Source organism: Montipora capricornis, unplaced genomic scaffold (assembly GCF_036669925.1).
Source record: "Montipora capricornis isolate CH-2021 unplaced genomic scaffold, ASM3666992v2 scaffold_86, whole genome shotgun sequence".
In the NCBI taxonomy this organism is placed as follows: Eukaryota; Metazoa; Cnidaria; class Anthozoa; order Scleractinia; family Acroporidae; genus Montipora; species Montipora capricornis.
Window position 1 is genome coordinate 1 of NW_027180278.1, and position 15,000 is coordinate 15,000.

Below are 15,000 nucleotides of genomic sequence, written 5' to 3' on the forward strand. Positions count from 1 at the left end.
TGTCTGGGGTTTTGATTTTTGCGCATCCGTACTGCGCAGCCGGCGTGCTGAACTCGTCACCTCAAGTTGGTCTGCGAGAACTTTACATCGAAAAGTCGTAACGGTAAGTACGAGTTTGTCAAAAGGAAATTGCGTTTAATTTAGAACTGTCTCTTTTAGTTTAACTGTCTGTTTAACTGAACTGTCTCTTTTAGTTTAACTCTGTTTAACTGAACTGTCTCTTTTAGTTTAACTGTCTGTTTAACTGAACTGTCTCTTTTAGTTTTGGCGTGCAGGGATGGCGCAGTGGTGAGAGCACGCGCCTCCCACCAATGTGGCCCGGGTTCGATTCCCAGACTTTGCGTCACATGTGGGTTGAGTTTGTTGGTTCTCTACTCTGCACCGAGAAGTTTTTCTCCGGGTACTCCGGTTTCCCCCCTCAACAAAACCAACTTTGGACTTGATTTACTTTCATTGTTCGTTTCGTTTACAGTGTCCCCAATTAGCGCTCCAGCGCTAGAAACGCCTAGACACTTAAAGTTCCTTTAACGCTGTACTATCATACACTACAATCCTCAAGTGTTTGGTAAATAATCTGGGAGGTTTTCAAGCCTGAAAGCAGCTTAAAATGCGGTTTTCTGAAGACTGGAACTCGTATTATACGCTTACCTAACTACGTAGAGCACGACTTCGAGAACGCGTGCAAGTTGTACTTGCTCTCGTTCTCGCACTCGTTGCCGAAGCTAACATTCTCTAATACTTAACCTAAAACGAAGCAACAAGGGCTAATTTTCAAGCAAACAAGAGAACACTAAAATTACGGCTATTTTGGAATAAGGTGTATAGCCCAGAGAGATTATCTTATCGATGGAAAAATGGTTCATTAGATAGGCTTTAGTTACTGTGACAGCCACTAACCTCCTTCGCCTGACATAAAATAGGCCTGTCTGTATGGACCCCGTCCTCCTTGGTCTCCAGTGTGGGCGGCTATGCCACTGAATAAATTCGTGTATACTGTCAATTTTCGAAGAGTGAAGTTAGTGGGTGGAAGTAAAAAAGAATGCCGCTGCCCTTTTGTACCCTATGTGCACTGCCCTCGATTAATAAGTAGTTCGACCGAAAAATTTTCTGTTTCAATCTTTCCAACGAATTTCATAGCCACGTAATTTCCCGTTTAGAGATCCTGTGGTAACGGGTGCCAGAGATCTGAAATGGAGTCAGCCGTGACTTTGATACCGTTAGATTTGTAGGCCTTATCCGGTGCTGCATAGGAAAAAAACAAAAGATAAGTAATGACCAATAACAATAATCACTAGTAGTATTTTTCTCCCCACATTTCGACACAAAGCAATAGCACGATTCATAGTTCTCGGCGCTTTACTGAAACCATCTCAAGACGTACAAGCCCTTATCCTCAAATGTCCTCAATAATCCGATATTAAGAGAGATGTCCGAGGGCGGGGGGGGCGGGGGGGGGGTACTCCCAGGAAAATTGAGTTGAGTTACCCTATTTCAGACAAAAATCTGCGATTTTTCCTACCTATTTCAGAACTGACCAAAAATTTGATAACTTTACTGATTCTAGTGTAATGTGAAACTGCTAGTTTTCTACCCCCGCCATATGAACCATGTGACCGGTTAGCCCTACTTATGGACAAATTGGCGAAATAATTCGAGAAGGGCTTTGTTGACGGACCTTATCGGCTAATGACGAAGACGCTTCTTCCTATTTCAGACCAACCGGCTAACAAACCATACCCTTTGTCACCGCACATAAACTATATAGCCCATATAAGGGAGTACGCCCGCACACCCCCCCCCCCCTTCCCCTCGGGGCGTTCTAAAAATAGGACGATACGCGCAAAGTTTGACCGCGCAGGGCTATGAGTGGGAGAGGTAAGCTCCTCTTCATGGGCTCCAGAGAGTACAAGCTCTTGTGGGACTTCAAACCATTCGGTGCGATCGAATGGTTGACGCAAGAAGACCCGGCGGACATTACAGTGATAAACAAAAACGAGGATGTGCCGTCTCACCCTGGTTTCCCAAGTGACAGTTGTACCGAACAATCCTTTGTTTTAAGCGAACCTCTAGTGTGGCTTAAGATTTCCCTCTGGGACATTCATTTCATTTTTCGCAGTCACTTTTAGATTATACTTTGCCGCAAGTTTCTTATCAATGGTTAAATTAACTAGTGTAGAGTTCCTTTTTTTTTAGTATTAGAATTTCGCTAGCTTCAGCTCGAGCTCGTACAAGTTCTTTCCCGTTTTTACCAAATTAATAAAGTTTTATTCTACCAAGAGAGTTGGACTTTCTGGCTAGGCTGCCTTATCTCGGCTATGGTGCCATATCGGTCGAGATCACGGAACAAAGGAAGTGGTCCAAATTATATTGATATTGTGATCCCGGGCGATACTAGAGCGAAGGAGAAAGAACATGAAAAGATCGAGAAATATGAAGCACTGAGGTTGGCAAAGGTGCGGGGGGTGAAGAAAGCGGAGCTGATTCCAATGGTGCAATTTCACGGTAATGGGTTCAAATCCCGTTCAAGTATGGATATTTTTTTTTTAAGCTTCCTTTGCAACTAAGTAAAGTTCAGACTTGAAAGTGTGTTTGGTTAACACCTGACTGGCAAAATTTTAAGCTTTGATTTTTATCCAAAGGCCGTTTACTTTGAGCGTAAGTTTGAATTTCACGGTCCGCTGTTAGTTACGTTCAAAACTGACCGATTGGACCTTAGAGGGTTGGATCATGGGAAAAGTGACGTCAAGGGCTAACTAGCTTAAAATTTCAGCGTGTGAACGCAAGCTTATTAGTTTAAAAGTCTGAAGACTAAAACTCCCGTGCTGCATATTAATTATGCAGCGTTCGCATGCGTTGCATTCTTAAACTAGTGCGCCTTTTGACGTCATTTTCTCCTCGATCCAGCTCTCTCAAGAACTTAAAGTTTGTAATGGCAGACCATTAAATAGGAAAATTCCAGTTGAAACATAGTTAATGCATGGAGATGGTTATGAAACTCGACAAGCTCCTTTGTTCATGTTTTTGTCCGTATTTTTGGCCTTGACCCTGCACAAAACACACCTCTTTTCGAGAAGATAACCAATCAAATCCTTCGCTTAAATTATGCGCAACTAATTTGCGAACCCGTGCGAAGCGAAAACAAAATTAAAGATTGTCAGCAGGGTCACGGTAAATTCAACATCGATTGTGACGACATTGTTTTCGCTTTTGAAGGTTCTAAGGTTTCATAACCAGTCCCTCGATTAACTATGGTTGACATAAACAGGTGTCTTTTTGAGATAAAGGCTTTTAAGCCTTCATCTCAAAAAGACACCTGTTTTAAAAAACAGTTTTAAAACAGTTTTAAAAAACAAAGTTTTAAAAAACTTTGGCCTTAGTGTTAAGTTAACATAGTTTTGAAATCCAAAAAAAATAAGACTTGATTTTTTGGTCACAGGGGCACTTTACGTTTTTCAACTAACCTACGATGATCTTTCCCATTTTCATTTCATTGTAGTTATTCTTATTCTTTGGCCATTTAATATAAGTTTGATTTTTTTTTTAAACACAAACTGCGTTGACAAACATAGTAAAACGCATATTATTAGCTTGACGCTTCGAATGCTACAACATTCATCTTCAGAAGCAACATTCCGTTAGGAAATACGAAGTGTATTTAAAGCTAGTAGAAGACTGGAAACTAGACTTAAATATGGTCTCGTATTTTCTAACGGAATATTGCTTTTGAAGATGAATGTTGTAGCATTCGAAACGCCAGGCTATTAATATGAGTTTCACTATGTTTTTTTATCGCTGAATGAGTGTTGTTGTTTTTGTTTTTTCTCATTTCACTCTACCGAGTACGCAGTCCCATGATATATTTTTTTAAAAATGAAGAGAGACGTTTTGTCGTCTTCTGTGTTGATGGCTCGAAGAGTGAGTGAGTGAGTGAGTGAGTGAGTGAGAGTGAGTGAGTGAGTAAAACAGTAAACAGTAAATCTTTATTGCGACTTACTCTCCAAAGGGAGGTATCGGTCTCGTTACAATAAAGGTGATGATATCTACTAGAATAACTAATTAACTAAAAAGATCATACAATTACTTGTAATACAATTGGTATAAAATTATTATTTTAATTATTTTGCATTTAGGAAGTCTTTTCTCTTCTGAAACATTAAATATGTGTATTTACCTATTATCTTTGAAGTGCTTTCGTTTTCTAGGGTAAGTAAATACCGTATTTTATCCTCATCATTAAGGCTTTTGAAAACAACATCGTGTGTTGAAAGGAGAGAATGGAGCTCATTTCTAATGTTATCGTACCCTGGGCAATACATCAAGAAGTGCCGCTCATCTTCTATATAGCCTCTATTGCAGACTAAACACGTTCTTCCATCTACTGGGATTGGTGCACCTCTATTTTCGTATTTCCCAGTCTGTATTCGCAAGCTATGAACCCCCAGACGCAATTTTGTCATACTTATTCTATGTGCTGGGTTTCTGATAGTTTTGAGATAGTCTTCCAATTGGTAGTCGAATTTGACTTCTTTGTGTGTAAATTTCTCTCTAGAGCCTTCGGAAGTGTTGTTGCGAGCCTTCAGCCAATTTCGAATGTAGTCCTTTTTAAGCTGATTCTTTATGGAGGAACGAGCATTCTTAATGTGTAGTGGCTTGATGTATTGCCTATAGAGTGCATTCGTATAGTTTCGTCATTATTTAATACATCAAAAAATTGGCTGTGACTTTTTGCGTGATGAAAGGCTTCCTTTAATAGAGGGTTGACTGTTTTATGCTGTAATCTAAGCGAGTAACTAAATATTGAAGCTTTTATGTCTATACTTAAAGGGTACCGTCCAAGTTCTGCCCTACAGGCAATGTTCTCTGTGTACCATGGGGTATTTAGTGTTTGTTTACAGAACTTGATATGGACTTGTTCGATAGTGCTTTTGTCAAAATGGGTCTTATATGATAATAGCTCCGGTCCCCATATTTCGCATCCATATAGTAGTATAGGTTTGACAAGGGCATCAAAAAGCTTATTCTTAATTGTAATTGTGGTCGTATCCGAATTGGAGAACAATCGTTTCACTGTCGCAAGAACTTTATAAGCTTTTTTGCTAAGGATGTCTCTTGCGTAGGTATAGCGACCAGATGAGGTCATTTCTATTCCCAAAATGTTTGTTTGTCGACGATAGGTAATGCTTCTGAACCATATTGGAAAATTTCCTTGTTTTTGGTTTGACCGTTCCCACTAAAGATGATGATATTTGATTTTTTGGTATTCACCTTCAGCTTCCATTCCTCTGCGTGCTTTTTAATGACGTTAATCGATTTCTGTAGTCCTTCTGGAGGGGGACTTAAAACTAACAAATCATCAGCATACATGAGGCAATTTAGAGAATGGCTTCCAATCATTACTCCTGGACAATGGTTGTCCCTAAAGTATTGCGGTAAGTCATTCATAAATAATGAAAATAAAACTGGACTTAAGCCATCACCTTGCCTTATTCCTTTGTTGCATGAGAACATTTCTGTGATAGAGCTTTCATCAGTTTTGACGCAACTTTTAATCGACGAATACATGGATTTAATGACTTTAAAGAGTTTGCCTCTAACTCCATATTGGTAGATTTTATAGATCAGCCCGGACTGCCACACGCTATCAAACGCTTTTTCATAATCGATGAAGCCAACATAAAGTTTCTTATGTTGTTTTGTATACTTATTAATGAGTTGCTGTAGGATGAATAAACTATCTGTTGTTCGGGAATTTGGGCGAAATCCAAACTGTTCTGGATTGAGGATGTTATGTTGTTCGATAAACTTGTTCAGCCTGGATTGTAAGATTGATGTAAATAGTTTTCCTAAACAGCTCGTCAATGTGATTCCTCTATAATTTGCTGGAGACCGCTTATCACCCTTTCTTTTATATATCGGTTTTATAACACCTATGTTCCAATGGGTTGGGAATGTTCCACTGTCTAGTATATCATTGAACAGTTTTTCTAATGAAGGCATTAGATAATAGCGTCCGTGTTTAATCATTTCGTTAAGGATAGAATCCATACCCGAAGCTTTCTTCAACTTGAGTTTTGATATTTGTTCATGGATTTCGTTGGTCGTAATAGGCTGCCCTAAAATGTCGTTATTCGGTGAATTTTCGTTTTCCCAGTCCATATCTTCATTTGAAAAGTCCAAAGTGGTGTGCGGTTCCTGGCTATCATATAATAATTTCTGATAATGACATATCCAATCTTCTGACGAAACAGAGGTTTCCTCTTCGACAGCATCGCTTTTTCTAAGTTGATTAATATACCTCCAGAAATCTTGACTGTGCTTTGGGTGTAAAGCATTAATTTCATTTACTATTTGGTTTTTGTATCTTTTATGCATCATTTTGACATGCTTTTTGTATTTCTTTTTAAGAACAAAGTAATCTTGTCGTAGTGATTGGTGAGAACTGGGGTTAATTTTCTTTACTAATTGTTGCAGTTGTTTCTTTAACTGTCTGCAGGTGTGATCGTACCATGGTTTCTTTTCTTTGGTAGTTTTAGATGTTTTCCGCGATGTTTTCCGCGATGTTGCTAGGCACGATTTGGCCACCGAATTGATAATTTGGTTAAATTGCGAGATTTCATCGTCTACTGATGCGTGGTGTTTTGAGTTGAAGGAATCAAATAATCTTTGAACATTAGGATTGGATAATGCACTGAGAAATTTGTCTTTTGAATCTGCCTTCCAAAGAAACTTTTTAAAGTTCTTTTGAGTAGGTGCCGCTTTGCATAGTGGTTGTCTAGGTGCATTGTCTTTTACCATGTGAGAGCGGGAGGGAGTTAATTTTAGACTGATAGGACAATGATCTGAGTAGGTTGTCAAGGCTTGAACTTGAAATCCTAATATCGTCTTTATAAGGTCTTCACTTGCTAGTGCGTAATCGACTGTGCTTGCCCCATTAGTTTGATAGCAAGTGTATTTTCCATCGAGATCACATGTTAACCTGCCATTCAAAATTCGCAATCTATTTCCTATGCATAATCGTAATATTTCTCTTCCTACTTTGTTGATTTGTGTAGTCCGCGTTGTTTCGCTTTGGGCAATCCGTGTCTCGATTGTAGGTATTATGAATTGTTAAAAAGTCATCCGCATCGTTTTCAATGAAATCGTTTAATGTTCCTGTTCTCGCATTGAAGTCACCAAGTAAAAGAACTTGGCCTTGGGTAGAGTACTTGTGAATTTCTTTTTCTAAGATACTGATAACGTCTTCTTCTGCCTTTCGTTGTGATTGTAGTGGGGTAGATAAACTGCAGCCAGGAAAATGTCTGCCTGGAGTCCAAGCAATTGCTTATGTAATCGGCACCAAATTATGTTGGGGGAATCACTGTGTATACGAGAAACAAAATTTTGATGATAGTCTCGAATTAATACCGATACCCCTGCTTGGCCTCGTCTGCTTACGGTGTTTTTAACGGTTGAGTACACTGTGTACCCTTGAAAAGTTAATGTCTCGTCTTTTGCCCATGTTTCTTGGAGACAGATAATATCAAATTTGGATAGCTTAGATTTAATTGATTTAATGTTCAATTTGGTATTCGAGACGGTTTGTTTCGTCGGTTTAAGCCTAGTTTTTAGGCCTTGAATATTCCAAGAAATTATATTAAAAACGTTATTTTGATTATTCATCTTGAAGAAATAATAGTAATGATTAGATAAATTAAAGTACGTTAAAAAATAAAGGATAACTGTTGGACTACGTAAAAAATTAATAGAATAATATCAGTCGAATAAATACGACTAGATTGATTTGCATAAGCTGGTGAAAGTAAGTGACTATTAAAGTAAAGCTTACTGTTGATTTCCGCTTTTATGTTCATGGACCGTTTTGAAGTGTAGCCAGAAGTAAATTCAGCAATTGCTGTGAGTGAGTGAGTGAGTGAGTGAGTGAGTGAGTGAGTGAGTGAGTGAGTGAGTGAGTGAGTGAGTGAGTGAGTGAGTGAGTGAGTGAGTGAGTGAGTGAGTGAGTGAGTGAGTGAGTGAGTGAGTGAGTGAGTGAGTGATGAGTGAGTGAGTGATTGAGTGAGTGAGTGAGTGAGTGAATGAGTGAGCGAGTAAGTGAAGACTTTATTTACCGAGGGTAGCACCAAATAGCCAAGGCTAGTAAACTTGCGGTTTAGGACTCTGATTTCTATAAGCGGCCCGCTTAGCAGTTGGTAGAGCATCAAACTTTACATTTCGAGAATGGTGAAAGTTGTTATTTAAGCTAGCTTTAACTATAGACAGTTATAACAGTCTTTTAATTACAGACTGTATCTCTTTTGGTCGAGATAGGCAGATACGCGTCCCCAATAAGTTTACACCGTGTGCAGGCAAGTTAATTATCGACACGGTAATAAAGTTATTATCATTATCGTTATCGTTATCGTTACCGTTGCCGTTACGTTATCATTTTCAGTGACGTGGAGAATTAAACGAATATCGAGGGATGTTACCCCAGACCCAAACCCCTCTTGCCAATGCTCGGTCGTGATGTGTCCCTACTCGACAATGCACCTCTTATTTACAGTAAAATATCGAGATACGTTGTGGTCCTATTCTAATCAGTATAGTTGCCTTACCATCTTCGGCAGTCGTCTCTTCAATAGCGTCACTGGCCCGTGAAACGCCTTTACTCGTTGCTGCTGACACCATGATCGTGTAGGTTCTATACTTCTTAAGTTTATCGACTGTAACATTCTGAGTCTTATCTTCTTCACCGTCTGGCACCTTGACGGACTTATTGCGAGTGTAAGAGCCCCTGCCATTCATGTCCAGCCGGTACTCGATAATTCTTCCATTTCGATCCTCTCTTGGGACAGGGAGCCAAGCTACGCTTATTGTTGTAGAATTATGGACATATGCAGTTACATCCACAGGGGGACTGCTTGGTACTATTTAGGAGTGAAAAAAACAAAAATGCAATACAAAGGGCCAAACTTACAAACTTTTTTGTTTTTTACAAACGAACATACGGTTTACAATTACACAGATTCTTATACTACTCATTCAAAACTTTAAGTTATAATTATTCTATCCTACTGTGTACTACTTAAATTAACTTAGAAACTTAGTATAATTGAGTGATGACCAATACTGACAGGCGGATAATGTCCTTTACACCAAACAAGACACAAACAGACGACGCAGCACATCTAGTTTACCATGAATGGACCCCTTCCAAGGATGACACCAGATTGGTCAGTTGCATAAGAGACTATTTTTGGAAATTGTAAGTCCCTCGTGAATCCTGAGTAGTAAGAGTCCCTTTAAAGGGAGGGTACAATGCTCAAACCTGTCTTTTTAAACGAACTTCAAACCAAAGCGTTGGCCCCACCAACGACTTGGACTCACTTGAACGTCAGTAATACCAAACTAGTCAATAACATCAGTAAGGGCGCGTTCGACTGACCGAATTCCGGAATAGGAATACGTGGAATAGAAGTTAGAAATCCTTCGCTTTTACGGAGATTCACATTAAAATTGTCAAACTTCCGCTAAAATGCTATTTTAAACATATCTTTATTATCCTTGTTGCTTCAAAACGCCAGACATACCGTTTTAAATCATCACTCCACGTACTCTTATTCTGGAATAGGGTCAAATTGGAATAGGGTCAAATTGGTTGTGTGACCATGGACACGACACCAAAACCACTATCACAGTACGACGTGCAGCTTAAGGAGATTTTGAAAAGGCACCATTTGGAATAGGGAAATATTCGAGTAATCCTGTAACTATTCCAGACTGCTATTTTCACTGATCTCCAAGACCTGTAGCTTGGCTAAGTGCATTGCTTGTTGTGTCATCAAGAGGCCCTTATTCAAGAGTAAGAATCTGGTATCTGGTTTGTCCCAATCAGCGTCAGAAAACTGTCTACTTTTAAACCAAGTTTTGCGGGAAAATGAGCAGTAGACTAAATGTTGTACCCAATTCAAATCTCCCGGGGATAAGATTCTTTGTATTTGCATTTTAATGTAGCATTCACATTTTAATGATATAGAAATACCTGGAACAAAACGTTTATTACCAAAGGGTTTGAATAGGACATTTACGAGTCTCTGTTTGTCTCGGTTTCGAAGTGAGTCTTGGTGCTCAGCTATTGAAAGGGAAATGAGTTTGATTTGGGTAAGAATACGACACTTATTTCAATTTGAAAGGTTGTGCACCAATAGTATGGTGGCCCAGCATTATCATAGTAAAATATGTAAGTTTTTGAGGAGAAAAGAATAAAAAATGGAAAGAAACGAACAATATAAGCCATCCAGATAGAAAAAAGGGAGAAAAATAGTATTTTAATAAACAATGATATAAAGTAAAAAAATATTTGTTGACAAATTAAAAAGAAAAATAATTTAAGCACTAAAAATATTTTAAAAATACATATAATTGAAAAAAAAAAAAGAAAGAAAGAAAAAACTTTGAAAATCAACATCGAAAATCAACATTGAAAATCAACATCGAAAATCAACATTAAAAATAAACATTGAAAATACAACATTGAAAATCAACGTTGGAAATCGACATAAGAAAAAAAAACACGTTATTTCCACGTGGCCTGTCGTTATCATAGACCGGGATGCTTTGCACGCATATTCAATAAATTTCAACCATCAGAGAGGTGATTAGAAGCTCCAGCCTGATACATCAGGGTTGTTTGGACGGTACTTGATATCTGCAGTATGTGATAACCAAAGTGTACATATTGTGAGCACGAGGGAGGAAAACAAAAGGCGAACAATGCGTTGTTCATAAGCAAGTGCAGTGGCCCATCATTCTCGTAGCCCGTGAAGACTTTAATCTGCGGACTTCAGCGGAGCTTGAGACCAGGGTGACCCATATCGAAGAGAAATCGCCCGCGAATTCCATTCGCCAAACAGTACTGTACGGGTCCGCAAATGATCCCCAAACTGTACCGCAAATGATACCAGGACCGCAAATGATCCCATAAAAATGGAACGCAAATGATCCCCATTTTGGACCGCAAATGATCCCGAAAAAAAATTGAGGAATGGCATGGAGGGTGGAATGGTCTGGACAGAGAATTCATGTGAAGGGCGCTTATTTTTTTAATTAAAAATCACTTTAAATGGCTCACACAGGTTTCTGTCTCATTCTAGTTTTCCAGAAAGACTGAATTTTGTTTTCTGACCACGATTTTATAAATTTGCCACATTTAATTATCGGATACAATCATCAAAAACTAACTTGGACGCAGTTCTAAATTGATTGTGACCAGGCGCCCGTTTCTCGAACTCTGCGTGTGTTTGCCAGAGTTGTTCGAATATACCGACTGTTTGTAATCGTTTCGTGGTTTTGCAGTTACTGGTCATGCGTGACTGACACCCAAATACATTTGCATGCTCAATACGAAATGTCCCTGAATCAAGGCCGCTGGCAGACCCGATTTTTCTAGGAAGATCGAAAGAGACTCTGCTCGCAGGGTTCGAGAAACGGGCCCCTGGTCAGAATCAGTTTAGAACTGCGTCCAAGTTAGTTTTTGATGATTGTGTCCGATAATTAAATGTGGCAAATTTATAACATCGTGGTCAGAAAACAAAATTCAGTCTTTCTGGAAAACTAAAATGAGACAGAAACCTGTGTGAGCCATTTAAAGTGATTTTTAATAAAAAAAAAAAAGCGCTCTTCACATGAATTCTCTTTCCATTCCATTCCACCCTCCATGCCATTCCTCAATTTTTTTTCGGGATCATTTGCGGTCCAAAATGGGGATCATTTGCGTTCCATTTTTATGGGATCATTTGCGGTACAGTTTGGGGATCATTTGCGGACCCGTACAGTACTGTTTGGCGAATGGAATTCTCGGGCGATTTCTCTTCGATATGGGTCACCCTGGTCTCAAGCTCCGCTGAAGTCCGCAGATTAAAGTCTTCACGGGCTACGAGAATGATGGGCCACTGCACTCTCTGGCTTATGAACAATGCATTGTTCCCCTTTTGTTTTCCTCTCTCGTGCTCACAATATGTACACTTTGGTTATCATATACTGCAGATATCAAGCACCGTCCAAACAATCCTAATGTATCAGGCTGGAGCTTCTAATCACCTCTCTGATGGTTGAAATTTATTGAATATGCGTGCAAAGCATCCTGGTCTATGATAACGACAGGCCACGTGGAAATAACGTGTTTTTTTTTTCTTATGTCGATTTCCAACGTTGATTTTCAATGTTGTATTTTCAATGTTTATTTTTAATGTTGATTTTCGATGTTGATTTTCAATGTTGATTTTCGATGTTGATTTTAAAAGTTTTTTCTTTCTTTCTTTTTTTTTTCAATTATATGTATTTTTTTAATATTTTTAGTGCTTAAATTATTTTTCTTTACTTGTTTTTCTTTTTAATTTGTCAACAAATATTTTTTTACTTTATATCATTAATGTTTATTAAAATACTATTTTTCTCCCTTTTTTCTATCTGGATGGCTTATATTGTTCGTTTCTTTCCATTTTTTATTCTTTTCTCCTCAAAAACTTACATATTTTACTATGATAATGCTGGGCCACCATACAGGTCTTGTAACGTATAATGTGATTGGCTCGCTAACCTAGCCAAAAACAAAAGACTAAACAGTTGAAACAATGACTCAGACTTAAAAGAAATAGAAGCTGCTTACAATACCAAACAAAGGCCGGTTGCGAGAGCTGCTAAACTACTGAAAATAAAACACTCGGAACAAATTTGTATGCAAGCCTTATTTTCCCGGGTTAAACTTACTTCCCTCGTCGGTGTGGTTTGTGATTCTGGAGCTGTTATTTGCAAATGATTTATTAGTGAACGCCGTGACTTCAATCCAATAAAACGTGTAAAGAGTCAGGTTCTTGAGGCGCACGGTGGTCTTGTTGTTACAGACGAATATGGAGCTATAGTTCATGGAATGTTTCATGCAAAGTTGCTGTCCAGCCGTAACATTAATGGCTGGCGTGCAGTTTGAATTCACAGAAACGCTGGGTGAGATATCGTTCCGACGGTATCGAACTCTGTATCCTACGACACTGGCATTCACCGGACTCCAGTCGATTGTAAGGCTTGAGGAAGTTCTCTTGGAGACTTTTAAGTCCGTCGGAGCTTTAAAATAAAATCAATCAATTAGAATGAAACTGGTTAAGAAATCTCTCAGATTAAGTGATCAAAGTAAGTAATGAGAACTGCCTGATTATAACTGTTTGCCATTCAGAATTCTTTGATTCCACTCATGTGATAAGACGGCCATGTTTGTGCCAAAACAATAGTTAATTGTAGCTTATACGGCGGTGCCTACTATTGTTGTTGCGCATACGTTCTGCGAATCTCGAGATACTCGGATTTCCTATTGGTGATGCTTTCCAATACAGGGATAAAACTATCCGGAGAACGTAGATCTTAGTAAGTACTCGTGGTATCCAAAAAGAAAATTGGGGGGTAACCATGCATTTTTCAGAGATAATCGAGTTTCAATTTGAGAAAGAATGTCATACATTACTGTGTATTTTAAAGCTTTTTTCAAATATTATTCATGAATTATCTTTGAAAAATGCGTGGTTATCCCCAATTTTCTTTTTGGATTTCAATAACACTTGTTAAGATACACCTTTCCTGCATAATCACACACCGGGGCAAAAATATCTTTAATTAGTAGGCACCGTCCTTAAGTTTTGCATAAAAATAGAGTCAAAAGACTTTTTCGCTGTTGTTCTTTCCACCAATGTGGCTGCCGTGTGACGTCAAATGCAATCAAAGAATACCGATGGTTATAATTGAGCCCGCTGTACCATGAACAATTAAGATGGCGGCCAGACTAGGCATATTGGCGGTCATAACGAAATATTTCTGAACCACTTTGGACAGAAAAATAAAACGGCACATGAAAAGAACAGACTGGTAGCTGTCATTTAATTGTCCACTAATTAGAAGGCAGTGTGGCCCAGTGGTTAGGGCGCTTGCCTTGAGAACCAGAGATCCTGGGTTCAAGACTCGTTGAATTTGTTCCTGGTAGTCCCTGGTTCAACTTTCTCGGCTGCACTTATAAATATCCAACTGGTTTGCCTCCGGCCAGGTGGAATTCTTAACGCTTGTTGTTATTGTTCTGTCGTTTCGTTGATTGTGTTTCATTAGCTTTTATCACACTTCAGGATTTCACCCACAGCCTTAGAGGATACGAGCACCCTGTGCAATATTGTGAACAGCACTACACGAAAATACTGCTCACTGAAGAATTTACAGCCCAACGCTGTTCAGCAACCGCGGAATTACCAATAATGAGTATTTTAGTGATCTGAAAATTATCGAAGCCTTTTAATTTCTTATTTCTCAAAAAGGACGCGTTCAATCCCCAGGCGCATATACAAGGCTAAAGAAATTGTCAGTCTCGGAGGTCAACACAAGACTTTTTATAAGAGGAGCTTCGCTTAACCTTAAAGTAAGCAAAACGTTACAAAAAAAAACGGGTTTTTACGATAAGAAGGACGAATCTTTCGAGTCCAGTGTTTAGCAATGGCGGGACTCTTACAAAACGAAATATTTAGTAACAAAGAATTTTCAATTTTCCTTTTAAAATATAGCCCGCTCCATGGGAAACAACTAGATCGAAATAAGTTGCCCTCTTGTTACCAAGACTGCGCAATCTCGCAATTTGCAATATTCCCACTGGCCTCGTGTTCAAATTTGAAGGTTTCTATTGTCGTTTTGAAAGCTTGCATTTTTGTTAGGCGCGTCTACGAAACGACACAAATTTGTCTTCTGTATGAAAGGGCACTTCAGTTGGCCTCGAGCCAAGGCGTTCAACTTTCCCCACTAGTCTTCATAACAGGCGCCGAGCGCACGAGACATCAACGGCAACTCTACAGAATACTACACACTTTCAGTGGGAGTGTAACAATAAGCCGGACTTTAAGATTTACGACAGCTAAGTCGACGACAACATCACCTAAAATAATAACTTTGCAATACCGTAAGTTTTTTGGGATTAGTCCGTCTCGCTCGCGTCGTACAATG

General features: G+C 38.9%; 1 protein-coding gene across 1 annotated transcript; it reads right to left on the reverse strand.

The window, feature by feature from the left end:
* Positions 1 to 1,153: 1,153 nt before the first annotated feature.
* LOC138036944 (MAM and fibronectin type III domain-containing protein 1-like) lies at positions 1,154 to 14,962 on the reverse strand. The gene is made up of 4 exons (XM_068882970.1): positions 14,956 to 14,962; positions 12,745 to 13,095; positions 8,592 to 8,903; positions 1,154 to 1,242 (listed from the first exon to the last, which is right to left on the reverse strand). Exons 2-4 carry the CDS (start codon positions 12,911 to 12,913, stop codon positions 1,154 to 1,156), a joined length of 570 nt encoding a protein of 189 aa, XP_068739071.1. The 5' UTR covers positions 12,914 to 13,095; positions 14,956 to 14,962.
* Positions 14,963 to 15,000: the final 38 nt, after the last annotated feature.

Excerpts from the sequence above, each read along its gene's own strand:
- LOC138036944 (XM_068882970.1), bottom strand. The coding sequence starts at position 12,913 with ATGAAACATTCCATGAACTATAGCTCCATATTCGTCTGTAACAACAAG. Across the intron at positions 8,904-12,744 it reads AAACCACACCGACGAGGGAA|TACCAAGCAGTCCCCCTGTG; the intron begins GTAAGTTTAACC and ends ACTCCTAAATAG. Across the intron at positions 1,243-8,591 it reads AGAGACGACTGCCGAAGATG|CACCGGATAAGGCCTACAAA; the intron begins GTAAGGCAACTA and ends TTTCCTATGCAG.